The 20701-nt window shown below is 48.3% G+C and overlaps 1 protein-coding gene across 2 annotated transcripts; it reads left to right on the top strand.

Annotated features, from left to right (window-relative positions):
• The first annotated feature begins 2301 nt into the window (after positions 1–2301).
• On the top strand, positions 2302–20286 carry LOC103125620 (dehydrogenase/reductase SDR family member 4). 2 transcript variants are annotated; one of them, XM_007536431.3, is made up of 8 exons: positions 2302–2527; positions 4085–4262; positions 12200–12301; positions 15218–15288; positions 15403–15454; positions 15725–15859; positions 16287–16342; positions 19748–20286. In XM_007536431.3, exons 1-8 carry the CDS (start codon positions 2397–2399, stop codon positions 19860–19862), a joined length of 840 nt encoding a protein of 279 aa, XP_007536493.1. In that variant the 5' UTR covers positions 2302–2396; the 3' UTR covers positions 19863–20286. The 2 variants fall into 2 exon arrangements, with proteins under 2 accessions (XP_007536493.1, XP_060031293.1); XM_060175310.1 differs by lacking the exons at positions 2302–2527; positions 4085–4262 and adding an exon at positions 4284–4565.
• The last annotated feature ends 415 nt before the right edge of the window (positions 20287–20701 follow it).

Here is a 20701-nt window from a genome sequence, read left to right as displayed (position 1 = left end):
GAGGCACTGGCAGGCAGTGGATTACCAAGCTGGTGATGTTACCAATTAATGACATTCTTCTCAACCTACCTATCTGCTTTTTAAAAATATTTTACTTTTATTATTATTAGATAGAGGTAGAGAGAAATCAAGAGGGAAGGGGGAGGCAGAGAGGGAAAGAGAAACACCTATAAGACTGTTTCACCTCTCATAAAGACTGCCTCTGCAGATGGGGCCTAGGGCATGAGCCCAGGCCCTTGTGCACTGTAACATATGTGCTCAACCAGGTGAATCAACACCTGGTCCCCCTACCCATCTTCCACCTTCTTTTATCACCTTTTCTTAAAGAAAAGGCTAACACTCAAAGGAAGGGGCGAATTTTTAAAGAAAGGGCTATGTGATGAATCAGCTTCTCTTCATGAAGCTCGCTGTATTGTCTTTGTTTGTTTGTTTGTTTGTTTCCCTCACTGGCCTGGAATTGGTGAGAATGAGACCATGTGCCAACTCGCCTTCTCAGCACAGCATCTGGAGACCAGAGAGTTAAACTCAGACACTGGCACGGGGATCTACTGTGGAGTCTTCCTAGAGTGTACCACAAGCCACCCTGACATATCACTTCTCCCAGAAGCCCAGGAGGGAGATCATTTCGGTCCACTTGGCAGACGTGGAAGCTGGAGTCTCAGACTCTGAATTTACAGACTTTATTTATCGTCTACCCAGCATCCTCCATCTACAGATGAAGAGCTGGCCTTTGATGGCAATAATAATCACTATATGGTGGCAATAACTGCTGCGTGTTTAGTAGTTTTGCTGTTCATAATGTGCTTTTACATTCAACAGATATTTATGGAACTGGGATGCAGGCTAAGCCCTGGGCAATTTTAGAGAATTGAGTGCTCCTCAGTCCTTGGTATTTCCACCTCTGGCAGAGGGAACTGTAGCCTTGTTGCTGCCACTCAGGTCCTGTGAAATAGGGACTTCCCTTAGATAGAAGTTAAAGGACATTGTGCCACTGTCTCTAAGACTTTGTGACAACTATGGTGGTTCCCAGTGGGAGGTGCGGCAGGGAGCATAGCCCTTCAGTGATGGATGCAGTGTGGAACTGTACACTTTTAATTTTATAATCTTGTGAGCCACTACTAAATCACTAATAAAAATTTTAGTAAAAAAAAATAAAATAGAGGACAGTGTGCCCAATCAGGACCTTCCACCTGCACACTGGTTACCTTGGCAACCAGCCTACCCTTGTGGCCTGTGAGGATGGAGATGGTGAGCCAGCCAGAAGCTCCCCATCAAGTCTCTCTCCCAGTCCCTGCAAACCTCCTGCACCTGCAAAGGACCACAGACCTCCCCTCCATCGACACTCTCAAAACGCTCGCACAGACTTCCTTGGAGAAGGAAGCCCTTCTTGAGGTTCTGGGAAGCAGAAGCAACCAATTCAGAGACTTCTCCTCCCACCCCTAGAAAAGAGGCAGGCAGGCAGAAAAATATAGTACAACAGTAGGAGAAGTGGAAAGGCAGAGAGCCACCCTGTTAGAAATCTGGACCAAAAGCTCTTTCCAGAGAAACAGGCTGTGGGTACGCACCAACCTGCCAATGTCCATGTCCAGTGGCGAAGCAATTAAAGCAGCCAGACCTTCCACCTTCTGCATCCCATAAAGAATGTCGGCCCTACAATGTTGTTGCTCCTCTATGCTGTATTATTATTATATCATATATGATAGGGAATAATCTACTATTTTAGACATTTTAATGTTTATTTATTTATTTATTGACTGTTGGATAGATAAAGGGAGAAACTGAGATGAGGGAAATAGCAAGGGAAAGAGACATAGAGATACCAGCAACCCTGCTTCACCACTCACGAAGCTTTCCCCCTGCAGATGGGGACCAGGGGCTTGAACTCAGGTCCTTGTGCATTGTAATGTGTGCACTTAACCATATGTACTCCCCTCCTTGCCCCTGTCTATTATTTTTTAATAAAATAAAAAGATGTTTAATATAAAAAAATAAAAAAGGAATGTTGGTCAATACTCCCATAGGGATCAAGAATAGGGAAACTTCCAAGGGAGGGAATGGGACACGGAACTCTGGTGGTTGGAACTGTATGGAATTGTACCCCTGTTATCTTAAAATCTTGTTAATAATTGCTAAATCCCTAATAAAAAATTTAAAAAAAAAAAAAAAAACGCTTTCCCAGCCCGTCCAGGTGGACGACTGAGGGATGTTGCGGTCGTACGCCAGCAGGGGGCGCGCGCGGCCACAACCGGCTCCCAGACAGAAGGGCCGTCGGTGCAGGCCCAGGGAGGGCGGGGGCGGGGAGGCGGCGGAGAGGACGCGCCCCGCCCCCTGCCCCGCGTCCCCCTCCTCGGTCACCTCCCCCGGCTGCGCCGAGCCCTGCCCGGCCCACAGGCGCCATGCAGAAGGCGGGGCTGCTGCGGGGCTACTGTGCCCGAGTGTGGAAGTCAGTGCGGATGGCCAGCTCGGGGGTAGCGCGCCGGGATCTGCTGGCGAATAAGGTGGCCCTGGTGACAGCCTCCACCGACGGGTAAGTGCAGGGCTGAGTATCAGAAACTGTCGCCGCTGCCCTTCACCTCCCGGGCCCCAGTGCTCAGGCCTCACGCGCGCCCAGAGTTTAGCTCCGGAAGAGAAGAACCACGTGGTGGGCCTGCAGCCCCTCTGAATCCTCGCGCCCGGTCCCTGGGTAGCCCCTCGGTGGCCGCTGGGTGGCCGGCCTCCTGTCACCTCAGTGCTGCCCTCCAACCTCCCAGGCTGCCCCAATCAAGTTAGAAACTCAAGACATCCAAATTCCAAAGTCCCTGTTTCCAGCCATTATGGTTATGCTCCCAGCACTCCCTTTGGACCCGCTGACAATTGTCCATGAAGCCACCCCTCTCCTAAACAGGGTACAGGACCCTGTGTCGGGAGTTTTGTTTGTGCATTTGGGCCTTCCTTGCCCAGACTGTTTCTATCCACAGTTCTTGTCTGTCCTCTTTTGCCCCAAGATTCAGGTAAAAGCCAGCTTTTTGCAAGTCTAAAACAGGAGCTTATGCAGAGTGCTGGTGGCCAGGCTCTGCGAAATGTCTAAGCCTCATTCCCAGAAAATAATGAAATGTTTATCTTTTAGCCGGAGACCCACCCTTAACCATGTGCCCCAAAATATAGCCAAAGATGGAATAGTGAGGTGACGGAGACAGCACGAAAGATATTTGAGGGCTGGGGAGACAGCACAATGCAAAAGACTTACATACCTGAGGATCCAAGGTTTCAAGTTCTATCCCCAGCACCACCATAAACCAGAGCTGAGCAATGCTCTGATCTCTTTCTGTGTGTCTTTTCTCTCTTCCTCTCTCTCAAGTAATTAAGAAGTTGCTGAGTTTACATATAGGTGTATGGCTGATTTTAAAAATAATAAAAGTAATTTAGAAAAAGGAAGATTGGACTACAAGGGCAACAAAAATGGGGAAAATAGCCTCCAGGAGCAGTGGATTTGTAGTGCAGGCACCGAGCTCCAGTGATAACCCTAGAGGCAAAAAAAAAAAAAGGAATATTGGGGGGTGGCAGGGGCTCTTGTGACTAAGCACCTTCAGTCATGGAAGCAGCTGCTGCTACCTGCCCAGCTCACTTCTCTCCCAGAGTTCCTGCAGGGTGTGGGTCCTGGGGCAGGTGATATTCGGTTCCTAGAAACTTCACTTGAGCACTAAACCTTAAAAATAAGAGGGGGGCTAGACGGTGGCACACCTGCTAGAGCACACATTACCATGCTCAAGGCCCTGGGTTCAAGTCCCCAGGCCCTACCTGCAGGAGAGAAGCTTCAGGAGAAGAGCATTGCTGCAGGTGTCTCTCCTTGTGCCTGTCTCACTCTCTCCCTGCTTCCATCCTCTATCAAAAAATAAGTAAATAAATCGATGAATAAGTGCCCTAAAGTTGCTGAACACGTCCATCTGTATGTAGCTATGTATGTTTATTGTCATGTGTTAACACATCACAGACACACAGTGGTCATTTGGAGAGACAGCTGGAGTGCACAGTCACTCCAGAGCCCATGCTCTGTCCACCCTCTCCCGTCTCAGTTTGTACAGTCCTTGTCTTGTTCTGCCCACAGGATCGGCCTGGCCATCGCCCGGCGTCTGGCCCAGGACGGGTCGCACGTGGTGGTCAGCAGCCGGAAGCAGCAGAATGTGGACCGGGCGGTGGCGACGCTGCAGGGGGAGGGGCTGAGTGTGACGGGCACCGTGTGCCACGTGGGCAAGGCCGAGGACCGGGAGCGGCTGGTGGCCACGGTGAGCAGCAAGAATATAGGCACAGAGGTGGCAGGTGGCAGCTAGCCCGAACCTCCTCTCCTGCTCTTCTGGACCACACAGGTGGGATCCAAGCCAGCACTGTGAACGAAAGCCTCAGAGTGCGTTCCACCTATCCCTACAGCCCAGCGGCACGTTTCCACTACTTTAGGATCATCACACCCCAGTGAGGGAATCCACAGCTACTCTGATGCTTCATTCCAGCATCACTCCTTGAGGCAGCCCAAAAAGCAACTAGCCCTGGTTGACTGGTAGCTCCCAATATTAATGGGGCAAATGAGGCAGGTGGGTATACTCCTAACCTCCGTGTTCCCAGTGGTGGATTGATGGCAGTTGATCCTTTGTTCTTCCACGTGCATGGTTGTGACTCGGAACCAACAGCAGGCAGCCCACCATGGCTTTGGTCTGTTTGCTTGTTTGTTTGTTTGTTTGTTTGTTTGTTTTTTAAGACAGAGAACGGAGGGTGGCCAGGCAGTGGTTCACCCATTTAAGTGCACATATCACCAAAAGCACAAGGAGCCGGGTTCAAGCCCCCACTCCCCATCTGCAGGGGGTCCGCTTCACAAGCAGGGAAGCAGGTCTGTAGGTGTCTATCTTTCTCTTCCTCTTATCTCCCCATCCTCTCTCAATTTTTTCTCTGTCCTATCTAGTAAAAATAAAAAGGAAAAAATGGCTTCTGGGAGCGGTGGATTTATAGTGCCGGCCCCAAGCCTCAGTGATAACCCTGGTAGTAATATAAATAAATAAATAAAAATAGAAAGACAGAAAGAGCAAAGTAAAGACCACAGCATCAAAGTTTCCTTCGGTGTCATGGGGGCTAGGTTCAAACCTGGCTCTCCTGCATGGCAAAGCAGCAGCACTAAGTAAGCTATTTTCAGTAGCTCTTGTTTGTTTGTTTGTTTAGATTTAGACAGAGAAGGCAAAAAGGCACACAAAGAGTGCAAGAGACCACAGCACCAAAGCTTTAAAGTGGTGGGGGCCGGGCTTGAACCTGAGACACACATGGCAACATAGCACACAATCCAAATACTATTTTGCCAGCAGCCCACAGCCCACCGCCATGTTTTAACCACTAACTGTGTGTCATCACTTTGTGCAGAGCTTTACACAAATATCTCTAACCCTGACAGCAGCTTGAGCAAGGCAAGGATTGCTCTCCCAACTTGCAGAAAGTACAAGTTTAGAGAGCAGGAGCAAAGTCCACAGCTCCCAGGGCTGTGAGCCCCACCACACCTGCCAGACTGCCCTGCAGAATCCCAGACATTGCCACACAAGCACTGGGTAAAGCCTGAGGTGCTCACTTGGACTTTGAGTTCAGAGAAGGCATCTGAGCCATTGTCAAGAGTCATACTTGGCACCAGTCTTCCACAGTGCCTGAGGAAAATAAAAACACCAGTACCAGAGGCTCCTCTTCCCTTTGGCTCAGGGCACACACTGTCTCCCTGTAGTGGAAAGAAGAATCTACTCAAGAATGGAAAGTATGGGATTGAGCTAACAGACTGGAGGGCTAGCAGAAATAACTGGGATATCATCTTTGTTGAAGAGGGGGACATTAAGCAGCAGGAGACAGTATAAGGCTGTTCCATCTTTAAAGAACTGGCAGCTGCTCCAATGTGTGTTGGAGTGAGCTGACTGCGAGTCTAACACAACCACCTTGCCTGGTGTAAGTTACTGGATGGAGCCCAAGATTGGGCTCTTGCATCCGAGGGTGAGGGGAGCCAGTTGGGATCCCAGGCCAGTCAGTGACTTAACGTCAAGATCTTGCCAAGGAAACCACCTCTCGCCCTCACCAGGTACACTCACCTGCCCCGCAGTTCTCCCCTGCTAGATGTTGAGTGGGTGGGATTGGGTGGAGCAGAGACAGGATTCCAGATGCCAAGGAGGAGCGGGAAAGGGGGGCACTGGCATCCAAGGCAGAGAGCTCAGGGTCAGGAATACTTAGGGGAAGTGGTTGAGTGGGAAGGGTAGGGAGGACCAGAGCCTCCCCAAAGAACTGAGACATTCTTGCAGGAAATAAGAGCCCACATGAAGTATAGCGCAAGATGAAAACTGCCATTAAAGAAACAGTCTGGGGGCCAGGCGGTGGCGTGCCTGGTTAAGTGCACACTGTACAGTGTGCAAGGACCAAGATTTGTGCCCCCTGCCCCGATCCCCATCACAAGTGATGAAGCAGGTCTGCAGGTGTCTATCTTTCTCTCTCCCTCTCTAGCTCCCCTTCCCCCTCTCAATTTCTGTTGTTAAAATTTCGTCGGCTCTTGCTGGCTGGGCTAGCTTCACGGGCGGGTAACAGAGACGACCAGAGACATACGGCTGGGCAGGGAAGCTGTATTTCTTTATTCAGGAACAACGATTCATAAACTAAACCAAACTAATCACCAAACAGAACTGTGCTGTCTCTTTGCGGTGGTGCAAACACTCTCTCTTACTCTGGAACTCAAGAACCCTCTCCACCTCCCTTACTCTCGAACTTTGGAACTCTGGCGGGGTTCCTTCGGGGCGGGGCCAAGCAGGCCCTCGAAACTAACTAGACTGATCCAATTCTCTTGGTGGGGAAAAACTACCCAATGTAAAGCATACAACAATTCCCCCTTTTCTTTTTAACTAAATGACTATAGTATCAAGGGTGTGGGGTGAACAGAAACATATATCATACAGGCATTTTTAAAAAAAGAAATTGGCACAAACATGGAGAAACATGTAAGCAAGTAACAAGAACCAGTGTGCTGCCAAGGGAAGGCCTGAGGGGGCCGACCATTTTTTGCCTCTGTGGGCAAAACTTTATCAGCTTAAAAAAAAAAAAACATTTCTTGCCTCTGGGGGGCGTACTTTCTTGACGGACATTTGCATGGGGGCGGGGAATGGCCTAGAGTCCCAAAGGCAGCTGGCTGCAATTTACTTACTATGAAACAAAACTTGTTATTAGCATATCCACAGGTTCTAGTTCTCCCCCGCCAAGAGAATTGGATCAGTCCAGTTAGTTTCGCAGGCCCGCTTGGCCCCGCCCCAAGGAACCCCGACAGAGTGAGAGAGTTCCAGAGTTCGAGAGTTCGAGGGTTGGAGAGTTACAGAGTTCGAGAGAGTGCTTGCGCCGCCGCAAAGAGACAGCAGAGTTCTGTTTGGTGATTAGTTTGGTTTAGTTTATGAATCGTTGTTCCTGAATAAAGAAATACAGCTTCCCTGCCCAGCCGTTGTCTCCGCATCTCTGTTACCCGCCATGAAGCTAGCCTGGCCAGCAAGAGCCTCCGAATTTTAACAACAATTTCTCTGTCCTATCGAATAAAATAGAGAAAAATGAAGAAAAAACGGCCGCCAGAAGCAGTAGGTTCATAGTGCTGACACAGAGCCCTAGTGATAACCCAGAAAGCAAAAAAAAAAAGGGGGGAAGGGGAGGAAGTAAGAGAGTTGAGGGGGCCAGGTGGTGGCACACCTAGTTGAACTCACATGTTACCATGTGCTAAGACCCAGATTCAAGCCCCCACTCCCCACCTGCAAGGGTTCCCCCCCCTCTCTCCCTCCCTCCCTCTTTCCCTCTCCTCCTCTCCCTTTCCCCCTCTCCCTCTCTCCCTCCCTCACTTAATGTCTCTGTCCTATTAAATAAAATATGTAGAAAGGGGGAAGAAAAAAAAGAATTGGGAGTCAGGCGGTAGCACAGTGGGTTAAGCACAGGTGGCGCAAAGCACAAGGACCAGCATAAGGATCCCAGTTCGAGCCCCCGGCTCCCCACTTGCAGGGGAGTCCCTTCACAGGTGGCGAAGCAGGTCTGCAGGTGTCTATCTTACTCTTCCTCTCTCTGTCTTCCCTCCTCTCTCCATTTCTCTCTGTCCCATACAACAACAACAACAATAATAAAAAAGAAAACTGGCCATCAAAAGTGGTGGATTTGTAGTACTAATGCAGAACCCCAGCAATAACTCTGGTGACAAGGAAAATAGAAAAAGGAAGAGAAAAGAAAGACAGTCTGGCGGCTTGGGAGATGGCTGAGCTATAGAGCACTGCACTTGCATGCCTGAGGTTCCCAGTTTGATCCCCAGCACCACATGTGCCAGAGTAGTGCTCTGGCTGCTCTCTGGGTGTCTTGTGTGAAACTCTCCTATGTAATAAATTAAGTCAACTTAACAAAAGACAACCTGATGCTGGTAGGAACTACCTCTCTCTCTTTTTTTCCCCCCAGAGCAGTGAACCACTGGCTTCTGGGAAGGACAGGCTTTGAACCTGAAGCTCTGTCTGCCTCCAAGTCCACAGGCAGAGCCCCTGCTCCAGCTCGGCAGTCTGCTGATAGGAAGTCTCATAGGAATAGAGGTGATTCCAAACTAGGGACATCAACCAAGAAGTGGCTGTTATCACTGAGTTCCAGAGCAGTGACTGTGGCGAGACAACTGTTGTGTCCTCATGACATTTAGTGGGAACCAAACAAGACTTTTTTTTTCCTAAACTGGCATCAAGAAATGAGAAACAGAAGTTCATAAGTCCAAAACAGCTCTTGGGTAGTTTGTATGACCTCTGCAGGGCCAACGATAGGATACTTCCTCACGCTTTGAGATGTGAGCGTCACCCACTGCATGGCGATGAGGGAAAGGGGCTGCCCTTAGGATGGGCACAGCCTGGTGGCCTGTTCTGCTTCTCGAAGCTTCTCCAGGCATGCTGAGCCAGAAGCTGCTTCTCCACTGGACTACACCTTTTCTAAGACGTATACCGATCAGAATGCAAAGCAAACAACTCTTTTTCATAAAGATTTATTTAGTAAAAAAATTGGTATATGGGCAGGGGTAGATATCATAATAGTTATGCAAAGAGACTCATATCTGAGGCTCCAAAGTCCCAGGTTCAACCCCCCGCACCACCATAAGCCAGAGTTGAGCAGTGCTCTGGTAAAGAAAAAAAATCCAAAAAAATTGGTTTATTTGTTAAGGAGAGACTAGAGCATCACTCTGGCACATAGGATGCTGGGGGTCGAACTTGAGACTTAATGCTTGAGAGTCCAAGAGTTTATCCACTGAACCACCTGAGTCCAGCAAACAACTTTTAAAAAATATTTTTGTTTATTGTTGAGTAGAAACAGAGAAATTGAGAGGAGAGGGGGAGATAGAGAGGGCGAGAAACAGAAAGACACCTGCAGACCTGCTTCACCACTCGCAAAGCTTTCCCCCTGCAGGTAGGGACTGGGGGCTTGAACCTGGGTCCTTGCACACTGTAATGTGAGCACTTAGCCAGGTATGTCACTGCCTGGCCCCTCCAGGAAACAACTCAGTTTTTTTTTTGTTTTTCTCCAGCCAGGGTTATTACTAGGGCTCAGTGCCTACATAACTCCACCACCCCCAGCAGTCTTTTTTTTTTTTAATTATAGGAGTGAGAGACAGAGAGAGAAGGAGAGAAAAAGAGATACAGCGGCAGCACTCCTCCACCACTTGTGAAGCTTTCCCCCTGCAGGTGGGAACCAGGGGCTTGAACCTGTAGCCTTGTACATGTTGCTCTGCCATGTGTGCCATCACCTGGCCCCTGTAGTGATTGTTCAGAGCAAGATTTAGAGGACACTTGAATAGTCATAGTCCCTTTCTCATTCATTTGTGGTTCTCTGTTCAGAAGGCTGAAAATACAACCTTCTCTCTTCTCCAAGTTGATGGACCCAGAGGGAGAGAGGAAGGGATGCACAGCAGATGTCGGGAGGGCTCTGAATGACTCCAGTACATCCGCTATCTTCTCCCCACCCCCAGCACACATGGAGCACTGTACATGGCACTGATTCAGTGTGCACTGCCTCATCACAAGTCCCCAGTCGAGACTTAGCTCAGAGCCAAGACAGGTAACTGGCCCCAGGACACCAAAATTTAGAGAGGGCAAGAAAATAGCCATCCTGGTTTTAAAACACTGTGGTTTTAAATTCTGTTAAGTGTGCATGTTGCAAACCCAGGCATTCCTTCAGCGGTGTAGAAGCAACTGAGCTTAGCACCTAGTTAGCAAGAATAATTAGTTAAAACAGGAGCTAGCAGATGGCACACATTGTTAATAACACCCCTCTGTGCGCCAAGTCGTGAAGCGCAAAGTTGATTGAAGGCCCATTTAGTGCTGCTTGCCCAAGGCACCAAAATTGCCAATTCTGGGTAAATGCAAAGTCTGGTTTCCAGTGACATCCTGTTGGCACATTCTGGTATGTCACCCTTACTCCAGCACAAGCCTTGACCTTCGGCCTTGAATTCATTACAGAGGTGAAGTGCTGCCTTTGTGTTCTAGGTTGAAGTCTCACTTTCTGCCTAGACTCTTCCATGCTTCCAAGGCAGAAAATAAAAGGAGGGAGGAGGCCAACATAACAGAGCATGGGACTACATTAAGCCTGGTCCAATGTCTGCCCAGTCATAGTGACCCCCTCTCACTTGGGGGGCGGGGGGCTGACTCTTGTGAGCCAGCTAGGAAGTTCCGCCCCATGAACTAGTTTGATGCCCTAATCACGTCACTTCTCCAAGACCAAATGAGCAGGCCTTGCGCTTTATCACTACTTGGCGCTACTTCTTCTTCTTCTAGCGTTTGCCCTTCTTCCGTAGCCAGTTAACAGCGTCAGGTTGAGCCTGATGTAAAGTTTCGTGACCCACAGAATCTGGAGAGTTGACCCCCTGAGCCTCCTTTTCATCATCGTCATGACAAAAACATTGGTCAGATCATCTCAAAGGCCCAACTCTGACTTTCTTTTCTTATAGTGTACAGCTATAGCTTCGGGGTTTGTTTTTTTTTTAATTTTTTATTAGTGATTCAATATTGATTTACAAAATTATAAGATAATGGGGGTATAATTCCACATGGTTCCCGTCATCAGAGTTCTGTATCTCCACCCCTTCCACTGAAAGCTGTAGTAGTTCTCCCAAGACCACTGATAGGGGCTGATTCTGTAACTGCCTGTATAGCTGTGTATAGCTATATATTCTCCCCCCCTTTTTGTGTTTCAGTGATGCTACCACCACTTCCTTTTTAAGTCACCCTTACACCTATTAATACTTTCCTTTTTTGCTCTTCTCTCTCAGAGAAGTGAAACCATGCCTGGCTTCCTCTGCTGTTTTCCAGATTTGCTTCTCTTTCATGGATGGTATAAAAACAAGATTCCTGGTGACAAACACTTGGGGTCCTGGTAGAATGGGGGTGCAGAGCCTTCTGGTTTACTTCCCCTATCAGTCACCTCTACTATATGGACCAAAAATTTTTATGGGGTGTAGAAGGTGGGAGGCCTGGCTTCTGTAATTGCTTCTCCACTGGACATGGACTTTGGCCGGTCGATCCATCCCCCAGCCTGTCTCTCTTTCCCCATTGGAATAGTGCTCTGGAGAGGCAAGGTTCTGGGAAACATTGGTGAGGTCATCTGCCTAAGGTCCAGCTGTCACTTTCTCCTCCTCCTCCTCCTCCTCCTTTTTTTCACCAGAACACTGCTCAGCTCTGGCTGATGGTGGTACGGGGAATTAAACCTGGGACTTCAGAGCCTCAGGCATGAGAGTCTCTGTGTAACCCCTGCTTGCCTCAGCTGTCACTCTCTACCCACCTGCTTAAAGATGTGTTCACACTCAGGTACATGTACCAGGTTGAGTCTGAAGCTTTAGATAGTAGAAATTCATTCAAGGAGAACTGGACAGCCAGCACTTGAAGAAATGAGAATAAAGGAGCTCCCCAAAGGGAAGATGTAAAGAAAAGAGAAAAAAATTACATAAAAAGGTCAGAGACTGCCTTTGACAAAGCAGGAGCAGGAAGACAAGCCTGCAAAAGAAATTTAATGCCCTTAAATGTTTAGCAGCAGAGTTGAGGGTGGCTGTAGACAGGAAATGTTTCAAGGAAGAGCTGTCATTTTGACAGCTGTTCCTGGGAAGGAATAATTCATCAACATTGATAAGCGGATCTCGCTTCCTGACCTACAGCTCTAACACGGACCTCACTCCTCTCTCTAGGCTGTAAAACTTCATGGGGGTGTCGACATTTTGGTCTCTAATGCCGCAGTCAACCCATTCTTTGGAAACCTAATGGATGTCACGGAGGAGGTGTGGGACAAGGTAAGAGGTGATTAAGGCGGCAGGGGAGGACCTCGGAGCCAGCAGCAGCCCAGTCTGCTTTTAGAAAGCATTTGTCAAATGCAGTGAGAACGTGCGGAATCCTTGCCATTTCTGACACACCAGGAATGCACCTGCTAAAGGGAGTGGGGGTGTCTTCCTCCAGCCTGCCCTTCTCTCTTATTACCCGTGTTCCCCAATTTTGTCTTCTTCCATTTTCATTCTTCTGCTCCCCTCCACATCAAACACCTCCCTAGTGCATACACACACACACACACACACACACACACACACACACCACCCTTATCCAACTCTCCTTCCTGGCTTATCTCCAGAAGAGACATGGCAGCTGATATGCCAATAACTAGCACGCTTAAACATACACACCACCCATCCCCTTTTGTGCTGAAAAAAAAAAAAAAAAACGATTTTTCATTCTTTGGAAAACTTGAATAGCTGCTTGTTAAATGAAATACCAGTTCTGGGGAAATGACCTAACTTGCCACTTTATAACACAGAGACTTGCAGGAGCAGGGGTACTGTGCCCTTTGATTCTTAATGGTAATATCAAGAAGACCTGAGACCTAGGTGTCTAAAGTCAAGCGCTGTAAGATCGGGGTTTTGACCTAATTCATATAATACTCATATATAATTGCATTGTGATACGTTCCTTACACCTACATTGTTTAATTATAGAGCCTTAACTAAAATATTTGCCTGTGTTTACTGAGGTTAATATTCCCACACGATTTAAATATGTTGAATTTTTTGACTTCATGATTTTTCTCTTTACTTTATGTCATCAATCTCTTAATTTTTTTTTAAAAGTCATAATTTCTTAACAGGGAAGCTTAAGGAAACAAAAATATTGCAATGTATTTATCAGTGATTCACAGACATAAAGAACAAAGTGCCAAAATATTCTTCAGCGAGTCAGTTTCAGACTGATCATCTTTAAAGCTGAGAAACCTCTTTCATGAACAGTCTGGATAGAGACCATATGAAAAACCTACGGGTTTTTTTTTTCATGTCTCTGTTTAGTTTTTTTTTTTCATTTTTCTTTCTTTCTTTATTTATTTAAAAAAGGAGACATTAACAAAACCGTAGGGTAGGAGGGGTACAACTCCACACAGTTCCCACCACCAGATCTCTATATTCCACCCTCTCCCCTGATAGCTTTCCCATTCTTTATCCCTCTGGGAGTATGGAGACCTATGGTTTTTTTTTTTAAATAAGGTCATTTGGAGGACAGTTGGAGAAATTTCATTATAAACAGCATAGTAGGTAGGATCATTCCTCTTCATGCTGAATTTCTGGAGAGTGATAGTGGATTCTGATGTGTAAGAAAACATCCTGATTTGCAAACTCTGCTCCCTGGCATCCAGAGGACCCCAAGGCACTAAGGTCCTTAGAACAAGAGACTAGTGTTTATATTCTAGTGGTTTTTTTTCACTTCAAAAAAAAAAATCCTGATTTGCATAGGGTTGGGGGGGGTGATACTAAATACTAAAGTGTTTAGGGACAGAGCATTGTGAGTTGAAGTAAAGGATATATGAATTTTCGTTCACTTTTTTTTTTTCTATAAGACTGAAATTTTTCAAAAGAAGAAGCTGATCTGGGAGGCATGTCAGGGAGTAATCTGCAGTGCTTGGGCCAGTGCAAACAAGACTCAGGCCTTTGCTCTAAGTTGCGGGTAAGGGATGTTGATCATATACAGCTCATGTCACTGCTTGCACCCTTAAGGTGCCTGCTGCCTTATGATCCTACTTTTTATTTATTTATAAGAGAAGGGGGAAGATGGGGAATAGGCGGTGGCACACCTGGTTAAGCGCACACATTACAGTGCTCAAGGACCCAGGTTCAAACCCCTGGTCCCCACCTGAAGGGGGAAAAGCTTCACAAGTGGTGAAACAAGGCTGCAAGCGTCTCTGTTACTCTCCTTCTCTGCAGTCAAATGCTGTGCCGCCGAGCTGTACCCCTGCTCCTGTTTCTCTCCCTCTCTGTCTCCTCCTCCCCTCTCCATTTCCTCTGTCCAATATATATATATTTTTTTAAAAGGGGGGGTTGGGCAGTGGCACACCTGGTTGAGTTGCACACATTACAGCGCACAAGAACCCATGTTCAAGACCCTGGTTGCCACCTGTGGGGGAGGAGCATCACAAGTGGTGCAGGTGTCTCTCTGTCTCTCCTTCTCTATCTCCCCTCCCCCCTCCATTTCTCTCGGTCTCTAGCCAATAAATAAACAAATAAAATATTTTAAAAGAGGTGGGAAAGAGAGAGGGAGAGGAAGGAGGAGAGAGAAAGAGAACCAGAGCATCACTATGGCATATGCAATGCTGGGAGTTGAACTCTGGACTTCATGGCTGAGAGTATGAAGCTTTATCCACTGTGCCACCCCCTAGGTCATGTGGTCCTGTTTTCTAACCCATATCCAGCCAGACAATTCATCCTGGAAGCCCAAGAGCATCTCACTCCCTAAGCTCAAATTACAGAGTAGGCCTGGAACAGCCCCAGGTACTCAGAGTCGAGTCATGTTCTTCCCAGAGAAGCACAGACCCATCTGGGCAGGTCCAAGAGACCCACCTGATCAGTGTTCCCTAGTTGGAGAACCCCACAGAATTGAGCACAAATTGAAATCCCTTGAGAATTGAGACTAATTGGGGCTGAAACATAGTTGACTGACTAGGCAACAGGCTGAACTAGGCTCTGTTCTTCCTCGAGTGTCATTTTGTAGCTGAATCAGCCAGTGACAGACATGCCTCCCTGGGCCTGGGTTGTGTGTGCCATAAGGTACAAGTAAACCATCTCGAAAACCCCTGCCAACACTCACTCACAGATGCCAGGAGCCTCCCTGTAATTCCTCCCCGCCTGGCATTCCCAGCACTTCCCTCACTCTCTTTCCCCTTCTCTCCATTACAGATTCTGGAAATTAACGTGAAGGCTGCAGCCCTGCTGACAAAGGCAGTGGTGCCAGAGATGGAGAAACGAGGGTATGAGGGGGCAAGAGAGAAGTTGAGTGTGATGCCCCCCCCCATGAGTGTGGGGGGTGGGGGAGGCAGGGACAGTGGTCTTGCCAGGAAGAGTCATTTTTCTTCTCTTTCCAGAGGTGGCTCAGTGGTGATCGTGGCCTCCATAGCAGGTTACAGCCCATTTCCTGTAAGAACTTTTGACTCCCAGCCCTCCCACTCCCCTGTGCCTTCCCACCCTGGCCATCCCCCTAAGAAGCTGGGGTCCCTTTGGGAATCACACCAAGCCCCTCCCCACAGAGCAGATGCCTTGCCTCCACCAACCCTGACCTGGGGGGGGGGGGGTTCAGCCACGTGCTGTTCCTTACAGGAACTGCTCTCTAACCTCTAGTATTTTGTGATAAGAACCAAAGAAATGAACTCAAAATGAAGAGACTAACCCTGCCTCTTCTCTCCCCAGGGCCTGGGCCCTTACAATGTCAGTAAAACTGCCTTACTGGGCCTCACCAAGAACCTGGCCATAGAGCTGGCCCAGCGGAACATTCGGGTGAACTGCCTGGCGCCCGGACTCATCCAGACTAGCTTCAGCAGCGTGGTGAGGAAGGAATGACCTGCACCTCCCTGAGGGGAACCCGGGTGCTGAGCTCCCAAGCCCTCTGGCACCTCCACCCTTACCTCCCCAACACGCCCTCCACACCAACTACACACACACACACACACACACACACACACACACACACACACTTTCCAGGTGAGGTGGAATCAAAGGAGGCCAGGTTCTGTTCGCACAGTTTTGTGTCTCCATAAGGACATGAAGACTAGAGAAACCCAGCAAAACACCTCCCTAGAGTCTGAAAAGACGAGAGAGATGGGGGAAAGCTGAGAGGTAGGAAGGATTGGGACGTGAAAGGGAACACTTTTCTAGCCGTTAGCTCAGTTGATGTCAGGAACCTGCAGTCTCTCCCCCTTGCTGCCCCTCCCTTGCTGATTCTTTCACACGGAGATGTCCCTTTTCCCTGCAGTTCTGGAAGGACAAGGCAAGAGAAGAAAGCATGAAAGAATTCATGCGGATAAGCAGGTAAGACTGATGTCGAGGAGGTTAAGAGGGGCATAGGCAGGCAGGGCTGGTCCCTCACTAGCTCACAGCTTGGGGCCTCGCTCCCACAGACAATCTGGGCATGCTCCTATCTACCACCAACACACAGGCCTTACAAGTTCATGAACTTCTGCATCACTACAGTGGGGCAGGCAGAGAGTCTGCTTGTACTGCAAAAGCCCTTTACAGAGGCAGCCAGGTTTCAGCAGAGTGGAGCCTCACAAGAAGCTCTGACTCCTCCCTTCACCCACAGGCATCTTTCCCACAGGGACCAAAGCCATGCTTTCAGTTCTCCCTTGAAACAAAAGAGTCTTGGTTTTTTTCAAGACTTACGTATTTATTACTGAGAGATGGAGAGAGAACCAGAACATCACTCTGGCACATGTACTGTCGGGGATCAAACTCAGGACGTCATGTTTGAGAGTCCTACACCTTGTCCATTACACCACCTCCCAGACCACAAGAGTCATCTTTTCAAGCTTGGTTTCTGGTCCTCCAATCCAAGTAAAATGAAAAGTTTTGCAAATCCTTAAGCAAATGACTTTCTTCGGGGCTTGGAGATTGCCTACCCAATACAACACACACTTTAGTTGTGCATAAGGCCCTGGGTTTGAGCCCTGGCACCATATGGGAGCACCATAGGTAGCACAGGGAGAGCTCCTTGGGTTATTACTGTGGTGTCTCTCCCTCTCAGTCTTTCTCTTCAGTGTGAGCCTAACACAAGCTACAGGCCTCGTTCACAATTCGGTAAGTCAGAGTACAGACATCCTGAGGACCTAGGCCTGTGAAGCTCAATCATGGATAATCTGGAGGCACTTATGAGACTACATGATGCTCAGACCCCACTCCTAGGCCTTCTTCTTCTTCTTTTTTTTAATTTCTTTATTGGGGAATTAATGTTTTACATTCGACAGTAAATACAATAGTTCCTACATGCATAATATTTGCCAGTTTTCCACATAACAATACAACCCCCACGAGGTCCTTTATCATCCTTTTGGACCTGTATTCTCCCCCCTACCACCACCGCCACCACAGACCCCAGGGTCTTTTACTTTGGTGCAATATTGCCAATTCCAGTTCAGGTTCTGCTTATGTTTTCTCTTCTGATCTTGTTTTTCAACTTCTCTAGGCCTTCTTTTTCAAGGACCAAGGCATCTTTCTTTTTTTCTTTGTGAAGATAATTACAACGCGAACCTGTGAAGGAAAAGTACTATGCTCAGCCAGGCCTTCTAGGTGTGAGCCTTCCTCTCTGCTCACCCCCAAAGCACCCGGTGGTGAAAGCATCCCCTGACTCTGCACTCACTGTTTGATGCAAACAGTAAGAATGAGCACATTCTCACAAAATGAACCCTCACTTTAAGGGGCAAAACTAGATTGTTGAAAAGGTTGTCTGCAGACTGAAGCTACACAAACTGAGTCATTTTATACCATCCATTTGCTGTGCAACGACCCTGACCCTTGAGTAGTTTGCACACGTGATTCTTTGAAGTATGATTCTTTGAAGTATGAAATAGCTTCTCATGACTGGGAAAGTGGTGCGGGGGGTGGGCAGGTGGTGGTGTGTTCAGTTAAGCGCACATATCACCGTGCACAAGGATCTGATTGAGCCCCTGCTCCCACCTGCAGAGAGGATGCTTCACAAGCCGTAAAGCGGGTCTACAGGTATCTAACTTTGTCTCTCTCAATCTCTCCTTCCCTCTCAAGTTCTCTCTTTCCTGTCAAATAAAAGTAAAGTAGAAAGAAAAAAAGGGAAAAAATAGCCACCAGGAACTGTGGACTCCTAGTGTCAGCACCGAGCACCAGAGGCAACCTAGTAACCCCTGGTGGCAATTAAAAACAACCCAGCTCCCACCTGCAGGGGCGAGGCTTCACAGGTGGCGAAGCAGGTCTGCAGGTGTCTGTCTTTCTCTCCTCCTCTCTGTCTTGCCCTCCTCTCTCCATTTCTCTCTGTCCTATCCAACAACGACAACAACAATAATAACTACAACAATAAAAAAAAAAATCAAGGGCAACAAAAAAAAAATAACTACAGCAACAATAAAAAAACAAGGGCAACAAAAGGGAAAAATAAATAAATATTTTTTAAATGTTTTAAAAGGTGGTGCAGTGGGTAATTTATTAGACTTGCAAGTATGACATCCTGAGTTCAGTCTCCAGCATCACATGTATCTGAGTGATGCTTAGTTCTCTCTCATAAGTAAATAAATCTTATTTTTAAGAAAAAGAAGAGAAATAGCTCCTCACCAGTTTATCTATATAATTTCGGATTTGGGTGTCCTAAACTCTGAAATTCGAAGTATCTCTGTAGTATCAGAATATGATGTATAATATTTGTTTGCTGCTTTTTTTTTTTTTTTTGCTTCCAGGGTTATCGCTGGGACTCGGTGCCTGCACTATGAATCCACTGCTCCTGGAGGCTATTTTTTTCCCTTTTCTTGCCCTTGTTGTTTATCGTTGTTGGTGTTATTGTTGTTATTGCTGTCATTGTTGTTGGATAGGACAGAGAGAAATGGAGAGGGGGAGAGAAAGATAGACACCTGCAGACCTGCTTCACTGCTTGTGAAGCGACACCCCTATAGGTGGGGAGCCAGGGGCTCGAACCAGGATCCTGATGCCAATTCTTGAGCTTCATGCCATGTGCGCTTAACCTGCTGCACTACTACCCAGCCCCCTGCTTTTATCTTTTTTACCAGAGTACTGCTTAGTTCTGGCTTCTGGTGGTATTGGGGATTGAACCTGAAACCTCAGAGTCTCAGGCATGAAAATCTTTCACATAACCATTATATTGTCTCCCCAGCCCTTGTCTGACACTTATTATCTTTATTTTGTTTGATAGAAACAGCCAGAAGTCTAGAGGGAAGGGGATGATAGAGAGGGGAAGAGGCAGAGAGACAGCTGCAACACTACTTCACCACTTGCAAAGCTTTCCCCCTGAGGGTGGGGACCAGGGACTTGAACCCAAGTCCTTTGTGCACTGTAATGCTTGCACTCAATCAGGTGTGTCACCCCCTGGCCCCAGTCTGACATTTTTTTTATTTCCTTTTGTTTCCCTTGTTGTTTTATTGTTGTAGTTATTATTGATGTCGCTATTGTTGGATAGGACAGAGAGAAATGGAGAAAGGAGGGGGAAGACAGAGAGGGGGAGAGAAAAATAGACACCTGCAGACTAGTTTCAACGCTTGTGAGGCGACTCCCCTGCAGGTGGGGAGCCGGGGCTCAAACCCGGATCCTTACTCCGGTCCTTGCGCTTTGTGCCACCTGTGCTTAACCCACTGTGCTACCGCCGGACTCCCCTGTCTGACATTTTTATGATTAAGCAAAGTCCATTCCCTGTGGGCCATGGCAGGGAGCCTGTCTGATTTCTCCCCCTTCCCTGTCTCCCAGGATAGGCAAGCCAGAGGACTGTGCCGGCATCGTGTCTTTCCTGTGTTCAGAAGATGCCAGCTACATCAATGGGGAGACAATAGTGGTGGGTGGAGGGACCCCATCCCGCCTCTGAGGACAGGAAAAGAGCCCACCAGGGCAGATCGGGCTCCGACTTCTGGGTCTGTTCCCATTTCATCAACAGGCCTTTCTCACCTCTGCCTGTCATACTGCTCAAAAAACACAACACACACACACACACACTCACACACGTGTCAGCCCAGCTCCAGCCTTCCCATTGGCCAGGGTGTGGTGGGTAAGGAGTCCCTCTGTTGCTATAGCCTTGCATAGACTTCCCCGGAGAACCCAAGGCGGGTCTGCTGAGAAGGCTGAATCTACCTTGGCAAAGACCAACTAATTTTTTTTCCCTGCGCATCTGGGGATTTGGGGGTTGGGGGGGAAGATGGGGTGGAAGGAACCTGGAATGGAAGGCGCAGGGTTGGCAATTAACGACTTGCAAATGAGATGCAAATAAAATGCAGATAATTGTGTTGCTTTGAGCCGACGTGTTCATTTATTCGGTGCTAGATGCAGAGGTGCGGCTGCCGAGCCTAGGGTCTCAGTGGGCCCGCACCTATGGATCCTTTAACCCCCCACCCTGTGACTGGGCAGGCGTTTGCAGGGCTGCCAGCTGGGAGGAGGTGGCACGGGAACTCCCAGGTGCTACTCTCGGCCTCACACCCGTGGGGACGGTGCCAGGAAGGCTTCGGGCATCCCAGAGGCTGGGCAGGCGGGAGAGGACGGACTTGCCCAGACTCGGCCACCTTCTCCCCGGCTGCAGGGAGTCAGGGAGGACGAGCTGCCCAGGTGCTGAGCCGGCGAGAGGGGGAGGGCGGGGCCCAGGGCCCCCGAACAAAAGGAAAAGTCCTGCGGCAGCGCTCGAGAAGCAGGTGGCCCGGGCAGAGGGCGGCGAGC

The sequence above is a fragment of the Erinaceus europaeus genome, chromosome 16 (assembly GCF_950295315.1).
Source record: "Erinaceus europaeus chromosome 16, mEriEur2.1, whole genome shotgun sequence".
NCBI classification, from domain to species: Eukaryota; Metazoa; Chordata; class Mammalia; order Eulipotyphla; family Erinaceidae; genus Erinaceus; species Erinaceus europaeus.
This window is presented reverse-complemented; position numbering and strand designations above follow the sequence as displayed.